Source organism: Tamandua tetradactyla, chromosome 14 (genome assembly GCF_023851605.1).
Source record: "Tamandua tetradactyla isolate mTamTet1 chromosome 14, mTamTet1.pri, whole genome shotgun sequence".
Lineage (NCBI taxonomy): Eukaryota > Metazoa > Chordata > Mammalia > Pilosa > Myrmecophagidae > Tamandua > Tamandua tetradactyla.
Genome location: NC_135340.1, coordinates 84,655,042 through 84,671,428, shown reverse-complemented (window position 1 = coordinate 84,671,428; position 16,387 = coordinate 84,655,042). Strand labels below are relative to the sequence as shown.

Sequence of the window (16,387 nt, the reverse complement as noted above, 5' to 3'; positions counted from 1 at the left end):
GCTGCATAGCATCTGAGAAAATATTAAATGAATGAATATACATAAAGCACCTGGTGCAGTATGTGGCACAAAGTAGGCGCTCAACAAATGGTGCAGATGCCTGAACTTGTTTCATGGCCTGCCAGGCCTAGGCCAGACAATGATGACTCTTCATTCTGCCCCACACCGTGGTGTACATTTTAATAAGTGCCCCAAGATTTAACATGATTAAGTACTGTCTTCTGTTGTTCCATCCTATTGCTTCAAATGTATTGATCTTGTCTCTCCTCAGAGGCAAGGAGCAAGTTTCATACTCTTCTATATTCCCCCAATCCCTGGCACATAAGAACCACTTGATAGATATTTGTGGGATAACCAAAGATTTAGGGGACTTGAGAGAATCAGAAAGTGGAGAGTCTGACACAATAGCATGCAGGAGAAATCTCACCTTCTGGAGGTGAGTATCTGTGGCTCCTATTTAATTTTGAAACCTAATTGCCACATAAACCTCAAAATACATTAAAAGAGGAGACAGTAGTTAAAGAACATATTCAACTGCTGAACAATCAAATTAGTTATCCCAAATACTGTGTTTTAAAAAGAGACTAGCACCTTCCAAACAAGTGTTTTTTTTTCTTAAACAAAACTTGCTTTATAAAAAGAAGTATTAAAGAACAGAATGGAAAAAAAAAAAGCAGACACTAAAAAAAGACACAGAGATTCTGTAGCAAAAGAAAAACAGATTTTTCTTGGGAAGAAATTTCTAGATTACTGTAGTAGTTAGGTTCACGTTTCAACTTGGCCAAGTGATGGTGCCCAGTTGTTATGTTGCTGTGGACTTAAATCATCAGCATGTGAATTCCATCTACAGCTGATTACATGTGTGGTCAGCTAAGGGAAGAGCCTTCTACAATGAGTGACATTTAATTTAATTAGCTCGAGGCTTAAAAGAGAGAGGTCAGAAGAGAGTTGTACAGATCAGCAGCCCCACACCTCAGCTCAGGGCTCAGAGCTGGCTCAGACTCAGACGTTTTGGAGATGCAGGAAAGCTACGCCCTGGGGAAAGCTGTTTGAACCCAGGAGTCAGGAAAGAAGCCTGGCAGACAACCTGTATGCCTTCCCAAATCAGTAAATTTGTAACTAAATAAATCTCTTTAATAAAAGTCATTCTATTTCTGGTGTACTGCATTCTGGCAGCCTTAGCAAACTAAAATAGTTACAAATAATAACATTTTGCTAATTTTCACCTTATTCATTTCTGGCAAAGGAGTATGCATAACTAGTACTAGTACCCAGTGTTGGTGTGGTTTGATCATGATGTACAAAATATTCAAAATTAATTGACAGGTAATTTTGAAAAGGAATAAATATGAGGATGAAACTTGCTTTGATTGTTAGTCAATAGTCAATGAGTCACTCTCTTGCTTGGTTCATCTAGGTATAGATAGCACCTGCTACTGAGGTCTCCAATTGACCCCTGACTTCAAAACCAATATTGGAATGATAAAGCCTACCAATGTAATTAGATTATCTCTGCTTCCCTGAATAAGCAGAAAAATCAGCACCCTTTCTGAGAAATTAAACTTTAAAAGAATAATCTGTTCTTCCACAAAATTCCTATTCATTTTTCTGTTTTTTCTTCATATTTTTATTTCATAATTGAATCCGTTTTCTTCCTTCTAACTACTATTTTTAAACCTTCACTACTACTCTTAGGGTTTTGTTGTTTGTTTTTTTTGGGTGCATGGTCCAAGAATCCAACCTGGGTCTCCCGCATGAAAGGTGGGCATTTTAACCACTGAACTACCCGTCTGCCCTGAAAGAGGTTTTATGATTGCCTTCCTATGTCATTAAGATAGTATACCAAGAAAAGACATTGGGTTCATATCCCAGAAATATTAGCAAAATTTTCCATTGCAGGTAGACATAGACTGAATTACTGACTTATTTAAAACAGAAGCTGAATACTTTCAAGTCTTTTCCAATATTGAGAGCCTTTTGTAAAGAAATTCTTTGGTAATGGTTTGTACTAAACATAGAAGGCTATACAAAAAGCTGAAGAAAAAAGTTAATTCAAATAAACGAGAGCAAAGTCTGCCCTCTGCTGCACCTTCAGTGGTTTCTACCCAGTCAAGTTCTTGGTTGAAAGAGCTCAGCACTAACAAATCAATCTCAAGTCATTAAAACATTTTTTTAGTAATACAGAAAAACAATATTAGTGCCTTGGTAATAGATTAAAGCAATTATACTATTTTTATTTTAGGACACTGTAAATTTCTAGTACTGATGTATTTTTCTCTACCAAATGGCATTTATGAAATAATAATGATGATGAAATATATACGAATCATGTAAAGTATGTCATTTCAGAAAGCTAGCTAGGTTGATCATTGATAATTTAAAATTCTTTCTTGTTTTGCTTAGATAAGGGCCAAAACAATTATAAATTATCAAAACAGAAGTTCTTTATTCGATAACTAATAAATGCCTAGTTTTCATTTAACACTGGATTTTTGGCCAATATCCCCCAAATACTCAAAGGTATTGCTTAACTTCTGCAATTTATACTCTTTAAGCATAGCCTGAACCCTGGCCTCAAACAGTATCACCACAGCTACCACATTTATGTATCTTTCTATTCTAACTCTAGACTAGTGTCTGATTTTGTCAAACAAGCATCAGAGCTGGATTTTTTACAAAGAGATACCTATCATTCAGACAAAGTCTGTATTTCTAGGAAATCCCCCTACATAGTCACCTCTTGTTTTTCCATAATTAGATGATGTGTATCTCAATAAATTTTTCTTTGAAAAATCTGTTTTCCCTCTTAATTCTTAGTATCCCTTTTCAATACTTCATTTCTGATATAAAATTCCACTCATCCCCAAGATGATGTAGTAGACAACATTGAACAGATAAAACATTTTTTGGGGGGTGGTGCATGGTCCAGGAAATGAACCCACAGATATAACATTTTAACCTTGCTCACGGCAAGATCCAATAAATTGAGAAGATTTGGAGAGCAATTCTTATCCAAATCTGCAGCAAAAAGAATTTAGAAAATTGTCCAAGTAAGATAGTTAAAACGTCATTTTAAAAATACAAGTTTGCTTTTACTGTACATCTGTTCCTTAAAACAAAACATTCAGTGCCCTGCAAATAAAATCCTAACTTTTTCCTTGTAGAGAAAAAATTAAAGAATTAGTCTGTGCATTGCATTTTTCAGTGCAAAAAAAAAAACAAAAACAAAAACATTTCATCAACATCCACTGATAAAACTTACAAAGAATCATTTGTGTAAAAGTATCTACTGTACCCAAAATGTCACACAGCCTGCCGAGCTGCATGTTCTGTTGCGTGTTCAAATCAGCAATATATTTTCGCACAGGCTGGGAATATCCTAAAAGACAAACAAGGTATCAAAACCCAGAAAGAACAAGCCAATATAGCAAGATGACACACTATAATTCCAAAGCATCACAGGCCTCATTTCCAGACAAGAATATTCACCTGAACTCTCCAGAAGCAATACAACTCCTGAGAATGAGATCCTTGCTTCTTAGAGGAGCATTATTCTGGAAGGTAAGCTAAGTAGCATATTCTGCAGCAGAGAGGTTCATATTTTTCAAATCTAAACTGCCGGGAATCAGGATTATTAAAACATGGGGCAAATTTATGACATTTAACATGAATGTTCAAAATGGCACATAAAAAATCATGCACAGGTTAAAAAATATTGTTTTGGCTTTTTATACTTATACTTCCTTGACAGTGTTTTGAAACATGTCCCAGAATCTTTCTAAACCGACATGCAGATTTCAGATAAACCCCCTGATGTCAGGAGTATGTATTTAAATGATGCTGAATATGAATATTAAATAAATATGCTTCTTTTCACAGTCAAAAGAAGTTTTAACCTTCAAAGGACAAGAAAGGTTAATGCAGTTACTTTGTCAGTATTAATAAAAGCCCTGAAGTTTGCCTTCGTTTCTTCTGGAAACAGAGCAGAAGGAAAAATTCCAAATTACTATTGTCCAAATATCTTCCAAAAGAGAAACAACATAAGCAACACTTTCTGCTGTTATTTTTGGTCTTTCAAAAAGAAAAAAAGTAGATCAAAACATGAACTTAAAAGGCGTGCATTTTTACAAGCAGGTATAATTGCTTATATGAAATACAGCAACTATAAGTGCAACTCTTTTTTTTAATAAAATTGCTTTTCACATTTTGAAGAGATGCTTCAATGCTTCCTTGTGGTTAGTGAGCCCACGTTTCAAGTTAAACTGCTATAGAGCTATGGATAAAGCGATTTTATATACTACATCTTCGAGATGTGACACAGATTTCCTTTTCAGCATAAGGAAAACTATAGCAATTCAGCCAACAGGGCTTCAGATCAAATGAACTCTGATAATTGGCTCTGTGCTTTGATGTCAGTGTTTAAACACCAGACAACGTCTGGAAATTAAATGAGCTTACAATCCATCTAAAAGTCTCTCTTTTGCTTTATCCATATGAACTTAAGAACTAAACAGGCAGAAGGATAAATGGGTTGTGTGAATTATTTTTGAAAAATATTAATTTCTCAAATAATTTAAGGAACCATTCTACATATGAAAGCTAAAATGGAGAGCTACAATTTCAATGCTGTCTGTCTGCATGATTGCAGTATTATAACTCTTGGGATCTTGCATAAATATAATCTTGTCTGGATTCAGAGAAATATTTAGAAAGATAGAAGTATGTGAATAACTTGTAGATCAAGAATATAAGGTGGCAGAAAAATGTCTAAAGAATGAAGTATGATTAAAAAAGTGCTTGAGAGCATTCATGAACACATTTCCTTTCAAAAGATAAAATATATTAAAAAGATAAGAGGATGTAAGACATCTCATTAAGATGATATCCAATTTAAAATTTAAAAAAAGACGTCTGATCACTTCGTTGCCGCATTTGCAGTATGTGAGTGAATAAGTCTGTGTTTCAATTAAGAACTTGAGGTCCGTTTTCCAACAGATTTCTTGGTAGTTCTGTTACCATTGTTCAAGGATGCATAAAAATGTTTCCTTGGAATCATGATAGACCGGGGTATTGAGTTAACCCTACAGACATGCCCATTTTAAAGAACTGAAGGTTAACCACTTCAGAGCATTGTAACAGAGGATCATATGAAATAACAGAGGTTTAAACATTTTCTAAACTGTAAAGTGCTGATAACCATAAGGTATTTTAATGTTATGAGGTATGTATACTTCCAAAGCAGAAAACAACAATTTCTGTGACAAGTAACAGACTGTTCTACATGGACACGATGTGCTACAATATGTCACCATCAGCTGAGCAGAAGCTGGGAGTCAATGTTTTTTAAGTTTGATTTATTCTTACGTTTTGTGCATCTAACAGGTATATGTGTTGACCCCTTGGTGAAAAGATGCCATCATGCTGGTGGCATATATTAAATTTGATTAACCAGGAAACTAAGAGCACGGATATCGTAGCTTTGGAGGTTCAGCAGACATGCCCAGTGGCAATGAGATACCTTGCTTTGGAATATAATCTACAAAGACATGGATACTCCACAGGTCAGATTTTTAACACTGGTGTAATTTTGTGGACTTCTCTACCTCTTCACAGGTCAGACTTTTAACACTGGAGTCGTTTGGGGAATGCGTTATGGACAAGGAAGCTTAGAATAAGTGCCTTGTTTCTTGTGCAAAATCACATAAACCTTTAAGTTAGTACATAGTCCAGATACTACATAGCTGCTCTTGTGACAAATTTTGTTTTGTAAATTAAGTGAAAGGAAAGACTTTCCAAGTGTGAACAGAGAAGAACTTGAGCGTACAAAGAATCTTTTACTCTTTTTTCACATTTATATTTCATTGTTGTGGTAGGGATACAATGGCTCTCCAAAGTTGTCCATGACCTAATCCCAAGAACCTGTGAATATGTTAGGTTATATAGCAAAGGGGAAATAAGATTGCAAAGGGAATTAGGGTTGCTAATCAGTTGACCTTAAAATAAAGAAATTATCCAGGGTTAGCCAGGTGCACCCAATATAATCATTAGGAAAAGTGGAAAAGGGGAGCGGAAGAGTAGTGAGTTAGAGAAAGAAGAGACTATGGAAGAAAGGCAAAGGTAGATGAAGTGTTGCTGGCCTTGGAGATGGAGGAAGGGGGCCGTGTGCCAAGGAATGTAGGCTGTCTATAGAAGCTGGGAAAGGCAAGGGAGAGGATTCTCCCCTAGATCCTCCAGAAAGGAACACAGCCCTGTGAACACCTCAATTTTAGCCCATTTTCCAGGCGTTCTGGACTGCACAACTGTAAAAGAAAAAAATTGGGTTGTTTTAAACCATTAATTTTGAGGTAATTTGTTACAGCTGAGATATAAAACTAATACAATTGTTTCCCTCCCCTCAGCACCCCCACCCCACTAAGCTCATCCCTTCAGACAGTCTGCTTCCCTCTCACCTGTGACTGAAGGATGGGGTGGGCCAGGATCCCTGGCACGAAGTAAGAATGCATGATAAGCGTTTATTAGTACTGTTTTTATTATTGTTATTATTATTTATTCCCTAACTTCAGCTGAGCTAGATTGAAATTTTCAAAAGGAACTTCATTAAAATGTAAGGAAAATATTATTACAAGCACAAAACTATTTGAGCTATCATGCTACAGTTCTAGTTTATGCAAACAATAGTCCCTCACTACCACCAGGCGTTTCCTGATCTGACTTTCCTAAGAGGGTCCTCAGCTCATCTCGCTGTCGTTCTTTCGCTCCCTTTCTTCACTATGCTTTTCTCACTTTGCCATTACAGATTGCTTGTTTGTTTACTTACCTGTTTCTGTCTCTCCTGTCTCTTGCACCACGCTGGCTCTTGTGAACTGACTGTAAGCTCCATTACAGCAGGCAATGTTTGATATTCCCAGTTCAGTAAGTGAATGAAACGTGTCTGTAGACCTGTGGCAGTTAGATTCAGGTGTCAACTTGGCCAGGTGACGGTGCCTAGTTCTATGGCTGTGGACATGAGCCAATGGCATGTGAACCTCATCTGTTGCTGATTCTATCTGCAGCCGGCTAGGAGGCGTGCCTGCTGCAGTGAATGATGTTTGATTTAATTGGCTGGTGCTTAAATGAGAGAGCTCAGCATAGCACAGCCCAAGCAGCTCAGCATACCTCATCTCAGCATTCACAGCTCAGCCGAGGCCTTTGGAGATACAGAAAGGAATCGTGCTGGGGAAAGTTGCTGGAATCCAGAGGCCTGGAGAGAAGGCCAGCAGAGATCGCCCTGTGCCTTCCCACGTAAGAAAGAACCTCAGCTGAAAGTTAGCTGCCTTCCTCTGAAGAACTATATGTTTTTAACTAAATAAATCCCCTTTTATTAAAGGTCAGTCCATCTCCGGCAGCTAGCAAACTAGAACAAGACCCTACTCAAAGAATCAGTCTTTTAAATTCTTAAGCCCTTCCCCCCCATGTGCTCTTATCATTCTCTCCTTTTCAACTCTTCTAAAATTAGGTTCTCTGATGCTGAGAGCTTCTGGAGATTCAGAGAATGGTGAGTGGATTTATAGCTCATCTCAGATCTTCATCAGTATAGAATAAAACAGCTCGGGCCTGAAGGAATGCGCTCTTCCTCATCACTCTAAACATGAACAAAACTTCTTTCCTTATGGCCATTCTCATCCCACCTGCAAAATATTCATAATTTGACAGAGAGTTCCATCTTATCTTAAATGAGTAGTTGCAAAATATTATTCCCTATATATCAAAGAAGGGTACTTGAGAGCTGCCTCTGTGAAGTCCGTTAAAGATTACTGGCAATCATTTCTCCATCTTCATTTCTACCTTTATCTCCTTTCCCATCCCTATCCCCACTCCCATATACAGTCCAATCAGAGATGCTAATTGCCTCGTTGTATCTGGTAATCTAGCTCTGCTGGGTTTGGCTTTTCCTTCACTGCAACCACAGAAATCCAAGAACAGGAGCAAAGCAATGCTTCCTTGCAACTGGTGCGTGCCCATTTTTGCAGGAGAACCATGGTTCTTGAACATCCTGCTTATGACACTGTGGTTGACTCCTGGTTTCTTTTGTCTCCAAGTCCTATTCCTTGGCAATGATATTCAAGGCAGAGAAGGTGTTGACAATAGACTTCTGGTTATCAAGTAGTTGCCATTCGTCTCATCACCTTGGTCTGAGATGGTAGTCCTCCATGTCTCAGTTTGATGGCCTGGAGCAGTAGTTCTCAAACCCTTTTCCCATTTTGAAACACATGATGGGTAATGTTCTAATGCCTTGAAAACTGACAGGGACATAAGCAGGGTTATAATAGCAGTAGCTGTAACAATATCCCTTTCTCTTTTACTCAAGGAAGCATACTTGATGAAAGCTGAGCAAGAGTGATACTAGAGGGACATAATCTTGAATTGCTCCAGTTCACAAAAAAAGTTAACTATTAGCAAGCCTTGTTCTCTAATATTAAAAGTTTAGATTGCACATCAGCATATTGTAATAACCTAGAGAACTTTGATCCAGACATTATGCTATACTCAGATTTTAATCACTTCTGCATGTGTGAAAGCACAAGATACTGAGAGAGCAAGAGAGTAGGACGCAAAAGACAGAATGAGAGGGGTCTCTCTGGTTTATATATAATATATCCAGATTCAATTTGATGAATATAAAACTGATAGTTGTTTTTGAGGGGCTGCTGAGAGGGATTAGGGAATTTTATGATGACATAGAAAACATTGCACACGTTCAAGCATTTGTTGAGTTTTGAAAATTTTCTCAAGTCAAATGGGGTAAAATGGATTCTATTATGGTTCTGAAACCCTTCTCAAAAGGGTGAGGACTACCTCTTTGTCAGTGACTGGCACAGCATTGCACTCAGCTAAGTCCAGTGATTCTTAAATTGGGGTCTGGAGGTCTTGGGGGGATCCCTGAGACCTTTTCAGGGGGTCAGGAAGGTCAAAGTTATTTTCAAGATAATACTAAGATGTTATTTGCCCTTTTCAATGTTATTGAAATTTCACATTCAATCACACAAGTTACAAAATACAAAACATTTATTGAAATAAATCTGATTTAAGATTCCATATGGCAACTAATACTTCAGAATTACCAGTTTCAAGTTTTGTTGTAGTATCAAAGAAGAATATGCACAGTAATCTATAAAGGCTATAAAATATGTTTCCCTTTTCCAATTACCTACCTGTGTAGGGTTGGAATTTCTTTGTATGCTTTAACCAAAACAACATATCACAACAAGATTGAATGCAGAAGCAGATATGAGAATCCAATTGTGTTCTATTAAGCCAGATATCAAGAGATTTGCAAACCTATAAAACAATGTCACTCTTTTTATCAATTTTTTTGTTTTGGAAAATAGTTATTTGTATAAAAATAAGCTATTTAGATTGACATTGATTGTTTTATCATTTTTTTAAATTTAGAAATATATTTTAAAATATCTCAGTGTTGGGGCAGGCCACGGTGGCTCAGCAGGTAAGAATGCTTGCCTGCCATGCCTGAGGACCCAGGTTCGATTCCCGGTGCCTGCCCATGTAAAAAAAAAAATCTGTGTTAATTTCTAGGGTGGTAAATATCAATAGATACAAATCACTTAAACCAAAGCTCTTTAGGGTCCTCAATAATTTTTTAAGAGTGTAAAGGAGTCCTGAGACCAAAAATCTTTGAGAACTGCTGAACAAACCTTTTAATATTTTTTGATGAGAAGGAAGGAAATGACAAATATTATAATTTTATCTCAGTTAATGTAAGATCTTTAGGATCTTTTTACAGCATATCCTAATATTAATCCATTTCACAAAAAGGCAATAATCTTGTGTCACTTGACACCCAGTTCAATGCTGTTTCTGTTTTGCATTGTACAGCATCAGATAGCTTAGGACCACCTGGATCATTTAATATCACTGGGTCACAGTTACCAACTCTGATCTACCCAGTGACTGTGCATTGATTTGGATTACTTGGATGAATATAGTATGTTTAATTTTAGTTTGGGCTTTACAGCCCTAATATGCCCTAATATTGTTTCTGTTCCCCAAAGATCTAGATATTTCTGGGAAATGCTATCTGGGAGATCATGGCAGTATACCCATCCGAAAGATCTAGTGTGACACCATAATTCCATAATACCAATTGCCAAAATAGATGAACACTGCAGAGATTCGATTGAAAGTCCTGATTTCCCAGGCAGAAGTAGAAGAAACAGAATCTATCTTGTCTTTGAATTGTCATCTCAAAGATGCGAAAGTAAAAAGGTGCCAATGTGCTTTGCACTGCAGTAAAAATGTGATTTCACATATAACACTCTTTGCTGCCGGCCTCCACCCTGCCCTCCATTCACAAATGGAGGTGAGTGCAAATTCCTATCTCCTGGAAAAGGGAGTGTGGTTAGGAAACAATTGCTTTGTGAGCTTTTGGGGCTTTCTGTATGGTCAGCTGTGTACAAAAGTAAGTTTTTCTATCTTTGCTTTTAGACTTTTGTGACAGTACAGACCAGCTGAAAATGTTTTTCATGAACCTCACAATAATAGGATCCTACATTTTATGGAATGGAATATATTGGAGACCACGAATTGTTTTATCACTAAGGTTAATTAACTGAAATGATGCAGAAGGGGAAAAAATGAAGCTTAAGTATACATATATATGTTTCTTTTAGCCATTAAATCAATTGGCAAGAAAAAACATCCCACCTCAAAACAATATCACCTATTTTTATTTTACAAGAAGAAGAAAATTGAGAGGGGAAACTAATCACTGGGGGTTTAATTGGCTGGGAGCTGTTCATATACCTGCTCACAGCATCAGAGCCTTATACTTAATGTCAACATATTTAAAAATGCCACTGAGTTTAAGTGCAGCACCAAATGACGCACTATAATAAAGGAGCACAGGGGTTAAATTAAAAGTGGTGGATAAACTTGGCTAAAGAAACTGGAAGCAGAATTAGTTTTTAGTGTTTTTTTTTTTAAAGACCTCTGATTTTTCTAAGGAATTAGGATTCTTTATTGCAGTTCTTTCTTATTTGTCTCATAGATTGAAAAATAGACCTAGAATTCTATTCCTGCCATGAATCATGTTAGATTTTATTTTGTTATTATATTTCATTAATAAGACATTTTCATTTAAAATTACTTTTTATTACCCTTTTAAATTGCAGACCATGACTTCCAAAAATTTTAGTTTTTGGAGGCTCCTTTCTATTGGGCTTCTCTGCGGGGCTGATTGTATAAGGGGTTCTCAAGAGTCAGAGATTGCAATATGAGGGCTATATTTCTGTTCCTTGTTTTGAATATAATGGATACAAAGCACAACAAAATTTTCCACATAATATCAGTCCAGATCCCCAATTAGCTGCAAAGGCAAAGGCTCTTATACTAAGGCACTTTATTCTAAGGACTTGAGTCAGTTAATTGGGTCTGCAATTAGCCTCTCTTGTTGCAATCAATTACAAGTACAATTTCTGTGTGTGAACTAATTTTGTGTGCAAAAGCAGCCCACCCAGGGCAGGCCACGGTGGCTCAGCAGGCAGAGTTCTCGCCTGCCATGCTGGAGTCCTGGGTTCGATTCCCAGTGCCTGCCCATGTTAAAAAAAAAAAAAAAAAAAAAGTAGCCCACCCAAACAAAAAACTAAGTTAGAATGAAATTCAAATCTGTCTTACCTTACTTAACATTCTATGAAGGAACTAATTTCCTCCTTGAGCCATAAAGAAACTAAAACTAAATGGTTCTATGCAACTCAAGTATTTTCTTAACTTTTCTACAAGTACTTATATTCTAAGTACTCTAGAATCTAGGAAAATGGAAATTACTTGGTTACTATTACTATTTTACTAACTTTAAAAATAATCTTAATTACAGTTACATAATTTCAATGTTTTGTTTTTGTTTTTTTGCTTTTCACATTGCTGTTTAAATGTGTTATGTTTCTATATTACATATAAGTACACAAACACATATACTCACACATGGACACAAATAAACTGCATTCCAGAATTCTATTACAATAGATCATTTGATGCATTGCTCTATTTAAAAGGCCTTTTCAGGGGGATAATATATAATATGGAGATCCAACGGGTTTTGCTGTTCTTCAAAATTCTAGCAAATCTTAGGAACTTCGGATTTGTGGAGGAAAATTAACACACTAGGTAGATAAAAAACAAAGCAAAACAAAACAAGGAAGCAAGCAAAGAAACATCTCAAACATTTTGACAGCAGCTCGTGTTTTAAAAGAACTTCCGATGCAAATTTCTGAAATTCCCAATGTCATTTTGGTATACCTATTTTACCACTGTGTTGTAGACAACAGCTTTTAAGTTCCCCAATTCATAAATGTAATTAAATAATTACATTAGTGCTAATTAACATGAAACTGCAGATTATTTAAGCGCAAAAAACACTATTCAACTTCTTAATTATTCTTGTTCACACAGCATTTCCTTTTGCTCAGGCGCCCTAGGTGCAAATAAAGCATCCCATCTGCTCGTAATTAGAACTAAATAATTTCAGAGAATGTAGCTTATCATTTTGACTGCACATTTGATTAAAAACAGTGTACAAGCAATATCCTGGCTTACTGGCGTAACAGCAACAACACACACAAGCCTGTGTTCTTCTATCATTAAAGAAGATCGAAAACATTATCTGTTATTTCAGGGGGAAAAAATACAACTTTTTAGTTCATTTCATACAGATGAAAGCGAATTACAGCAAATCACCTCTCCACTGAATAGCAGCCCCCACATAATGACTTTATTTGCTTAATCCCCAAATTAAACGCCGTTTCGAGCGAGGGCCCTGTGTTATTACTCTCATCATGTCGAGAACATTTTCCTGCCGAGACCAATTTGAATAAAACAAGGGGCCTTCCTTGAACTCAATCAAGGAGCCATAATGTGGTGGGTAATAGAGGTTGCTGATAGATTTGCAGGCAAAAGTGTTATACCTAATGATGGGATATGGATAATAGTCCTCCTGGAGGTCCTGATGCGATTCCAGTTGGCTGCCAGATGCTAAAAATCAAGAAGAGCATTGATCAGTGACAGGAAGCTGTAGTGGATTCATCTAGTCAAACTTCAGCTGTTCTTCCACTGTACAGTTAAGCCAGGCATAAATTATATTAATTGATTTAATTACATACTTAAAACATCTTCCCCAATTAATTTAATTAGGTGGCTACATGATGCTACTGGCAGGGGAAGATTAGAGGCAGCTCACTTAATTAACAGAATATGAATGAAAAAAAGAGAAAGCAAACATAAATGAAATTGTGAGCACTAATTAAAAGGCTGTCTACAAACTTAAATACTTTCTGACAAAGTGGTGACAGCGACATAGACAAGAGAGAATTTTTTTTCCTAGCAAATTAAAGTGCCAGAAGGTATATATAGGGAGAAAACATAATGCAGTAAAAACATTGATTTTCTGACTGAACTACCATAGTCAAAGTGAAGGGACTTTTTTCTTTAGAAAAAATTGCAACAGCTTTTGCAGCTACAAAGCCAGATTCCTGATTAGGGTTAAAATATAAGGCACGGATAAATGTATGATTGGAAGAGAGCGAAAGGCAACAGAGGCTGAGAGGGAGGGTAGTTGGAGAGAGGAAGGGAAGATAAAGAGACAACTTATTGCAATCACTCAAGCAAAAAATGTTTAGAAAAAGAGGTCTTCCTTAACAGCTGGCAGCCTTGTGTACCTTGGCTCGAATGCGGAAATTCTCCAGGTGTCTTTGACGTGATTCCTTTAGGATCATCTTCAGTCGAGTCTTATGGCAATGTAAAAGCCAAGCAATGGCGATCACACCTGATGCCCACTTCTGCCGGCGATATGTGCGGAAGAATTTTCTTGCCCTGTAGCATTTCCATGTGGCTTGAATCTTGATGACAGCCCCTAATCTTCCATCTTGGCCCTTGTACCTCTGACCTGGAAGATTTAACATCATGTGGACAGGAGCTGGGTTCTCTAACACTGAGAGAAAGTCGTATCTGGTAAGTTTATTCGTCAACTCAAAGTCTGGAAGGAGAGCCACCAAATTATTTCCTTTTATTTTGACTTCTGGTATTGCATAGTCCTTGAGAAACTTCTCGACGTGTTCCAAGAGAGAAAAAATACTTCCCCATGCTAAGCTAAAATGTTCCTTGAATGCTAAGAAGTCTGGGGCTGTCTTGTCTATGATACCATTATAAATAAAAAAGTCATAATTCCACGGTGCTTTCAGAACTCTAGAAGGTGTTGCAACTTTCACAGCCTGTGGAAATAAAATGTTGCCAGAAATGAAATATAATTTTGATCTCCTTCAAGTGAGTGGTCAAGATGCAAACTATCATTTACTGCTTAATGTTGAGAAGATATGGATCCTATTGTTTTAACACATACATTAAGAAAATCTGTTCAGTATATATCATAAAACTCATTACCAGAAGAATACTTTAGGGGTCACTCAAAGCTATTAACATTTTAATAAAAGACTATTAATTGTTCAAGGAAACTGATCATATAAAAGTTATGCACTTAGTTCACTTTGATATGGTCGGCTGACCCCATAATCTCTATGATTTATTTTATACACAAGTATAGGTGGTCTTAGAGAAACGTGTCATTGCTTCCTTGTTAATAATGTATCCACCAATACAGATAAACAGAGTGAAGCCTTTCTCTGCAGTCTTCAAGATAACTTAAGATATGCCAATTTAAGTTGACTTCCTAACAGGTCATCTCTCTGTAGAGTTTTAGAATTCTTCTGCCACTTTTTAAAATACAGAGCGTGATTTTTACAACATTGACAAGGTTGTGTGATATCATCTTTTTCATATTCTAGGTTTCTTTTGACAAGCGTTCTTTTATTCTTAAGTTTGAGGTCTTCCTAGGGACATATCTGAGACTGACCCCAAGTAGGTTAGAATCAGAAATGCCATAAAAAATAAAACCAAGTAAGCATTTCCTTTCATTTTGTTCCTGTATTAATTGAATTTTTAAGTCATGAAAATATACTACTTTTATTTTTAAATGTCAAGAGGGGTAATGGGCTTTTGTTCACTTCTTTATACATTAAAAAATTTTTTTTAACATTTTAGTATTACAAATTAATAAATGCTACTTAAAAAAATAAAATCAGAAGAGGTTTGGATGACAACAGCAATTTATAATACCCTCCCCCTTTTAAGAAAAAAAGGAAATTTTGTTGCATTTTTGTCCACTGTGAAACTACTGTATTTCAGTGATTGAAACCTATTGCACCTGAAAAACAGGCACACTATCCCCTGGTCTGTGTCTCCACGACCTGGGGCGTGGGGAGAGACATGTTTCAGGCCCTACCTTCTCCTAAGTAAGCCAGGTATCAACCTTCCGTGATTACACTTTCTTGCTTAGGGAATTAAGGAACAGGTTGTTTCCAGTATGTCAACGTTTTCAGATGTATAAGCCCATCTTTACCAAATTGTAGGATTATACTGCTCTTTGCATATTGAAGATTTTCATAAAGCAAAAAAATCAGAGAAAAACAAACAACCCAGTAAATTTATCAGTAACTATTATGCCACAGCACTGTGTTGAGTATTCCAACATTAGACTGTTTATACTTAGTCTTTCCTTTACTAAACTCATGTTAACTGATATTCATTAACAAATTCAAGGCAGAAAATTACCTGAGAGAAAAGTAATCCATGAGTTATATTTACAATAAAAGCAATAATAAGCAAACACAAGGAAAAAAGATGACACTTGATATTCCTTTTCTTTTCTAAGATTCTGGGCAGTGAAATTAAAGAATTAGATTATCATCTCAATTAGAAATGCTGAAAAAGAAGTGTTAACTCCAGAGTAGGAATTTCCTTTAACTTTAGAGGAAGATTTTAAACAGCAGTGAGCTTTTCTTTACTTTTAAGAGCTGTTGTAAGGCATAAGAACAATGGGAAGAGTCTTTTCTCCAAGACTCTAGGCCTTGCTATTCTAATCAAAGAGAATGCAAGCTGCTTGGAAGATGGAAATAAATTCCTTCTCCTTGGACAGGCAAGAGCAGAGTCAGAGAAGCAAAGCTTTCTTTAGTAGAGATCATGCTGGCAGGAGGAGCTGCAAGTCCTGGTGGAAAAGAAGTGGCACATTTTCTAACAAAAAAGGCCTATGGCTATATTTTGCCTCCTTTCAAGGGTTGGTTCTGATGGTGGGAAGGTTAGAATTCAGAGAAGAATGCAGCGCTTCATCAGTGAGAAACAGACACGCAAAATAATCACAGATGGAGATGGATGGAGCTGGCTGGCCCTTCCAGTCACGTGTTTGAGCCTATCAACAAGACCCTGAAACTTCTGTAAGAAGCAAAGATATGGAAAGGTGATTTGCCAGATAATCTGGTCTCCTTTGTAGATGTTCAAACATTTTAAA

The 16,387-nt window shown here is 36.6% G+C and overlaps 1 protein-coding gene across 17 annotated transcripts in view; it reads right to left on the bottom strand.

Annotated features, from left to right (window-relative positions):
* The window catches only part of IQCH (IQ motif containing H), a 242,045-nt gene that overhangs the window by 95,843 nt on the left and 129,815 nt on the right, over positions 1-16,387 (bottom strand). For 11 of the 17 annotated variants that reach the window (XM_077128292.1, XM_077128295.1, XM_077128293.1 and 8 more), the window contains 3 exons: positions 13,707-14,258; positions 12,957-13,023; positions 3,296-3,379 (listed from right to left, as the gene is read on the bottom strand). The exons of 1 other annotated variant lie outside the window; for it this stretch is intronic. In XM_077128292.1, coding sequence (XP_076984407.1) covers positions 3,296-3,379; positions 12,957-13,023; positions 13,707-14,258 — 703 coding nt within the window. Of the gene's footprint in view, positions 1-3,295; positions 3,380-12,956; positions 13,024-13,706; positions 14,259-16,387 lie in introns of those variants that run through there. 5 more of the 17 variants (XM_077128291.1, XM_077128305.1, XM_077128303.1 and 2 more) reach the window with 4 other exon arrangements.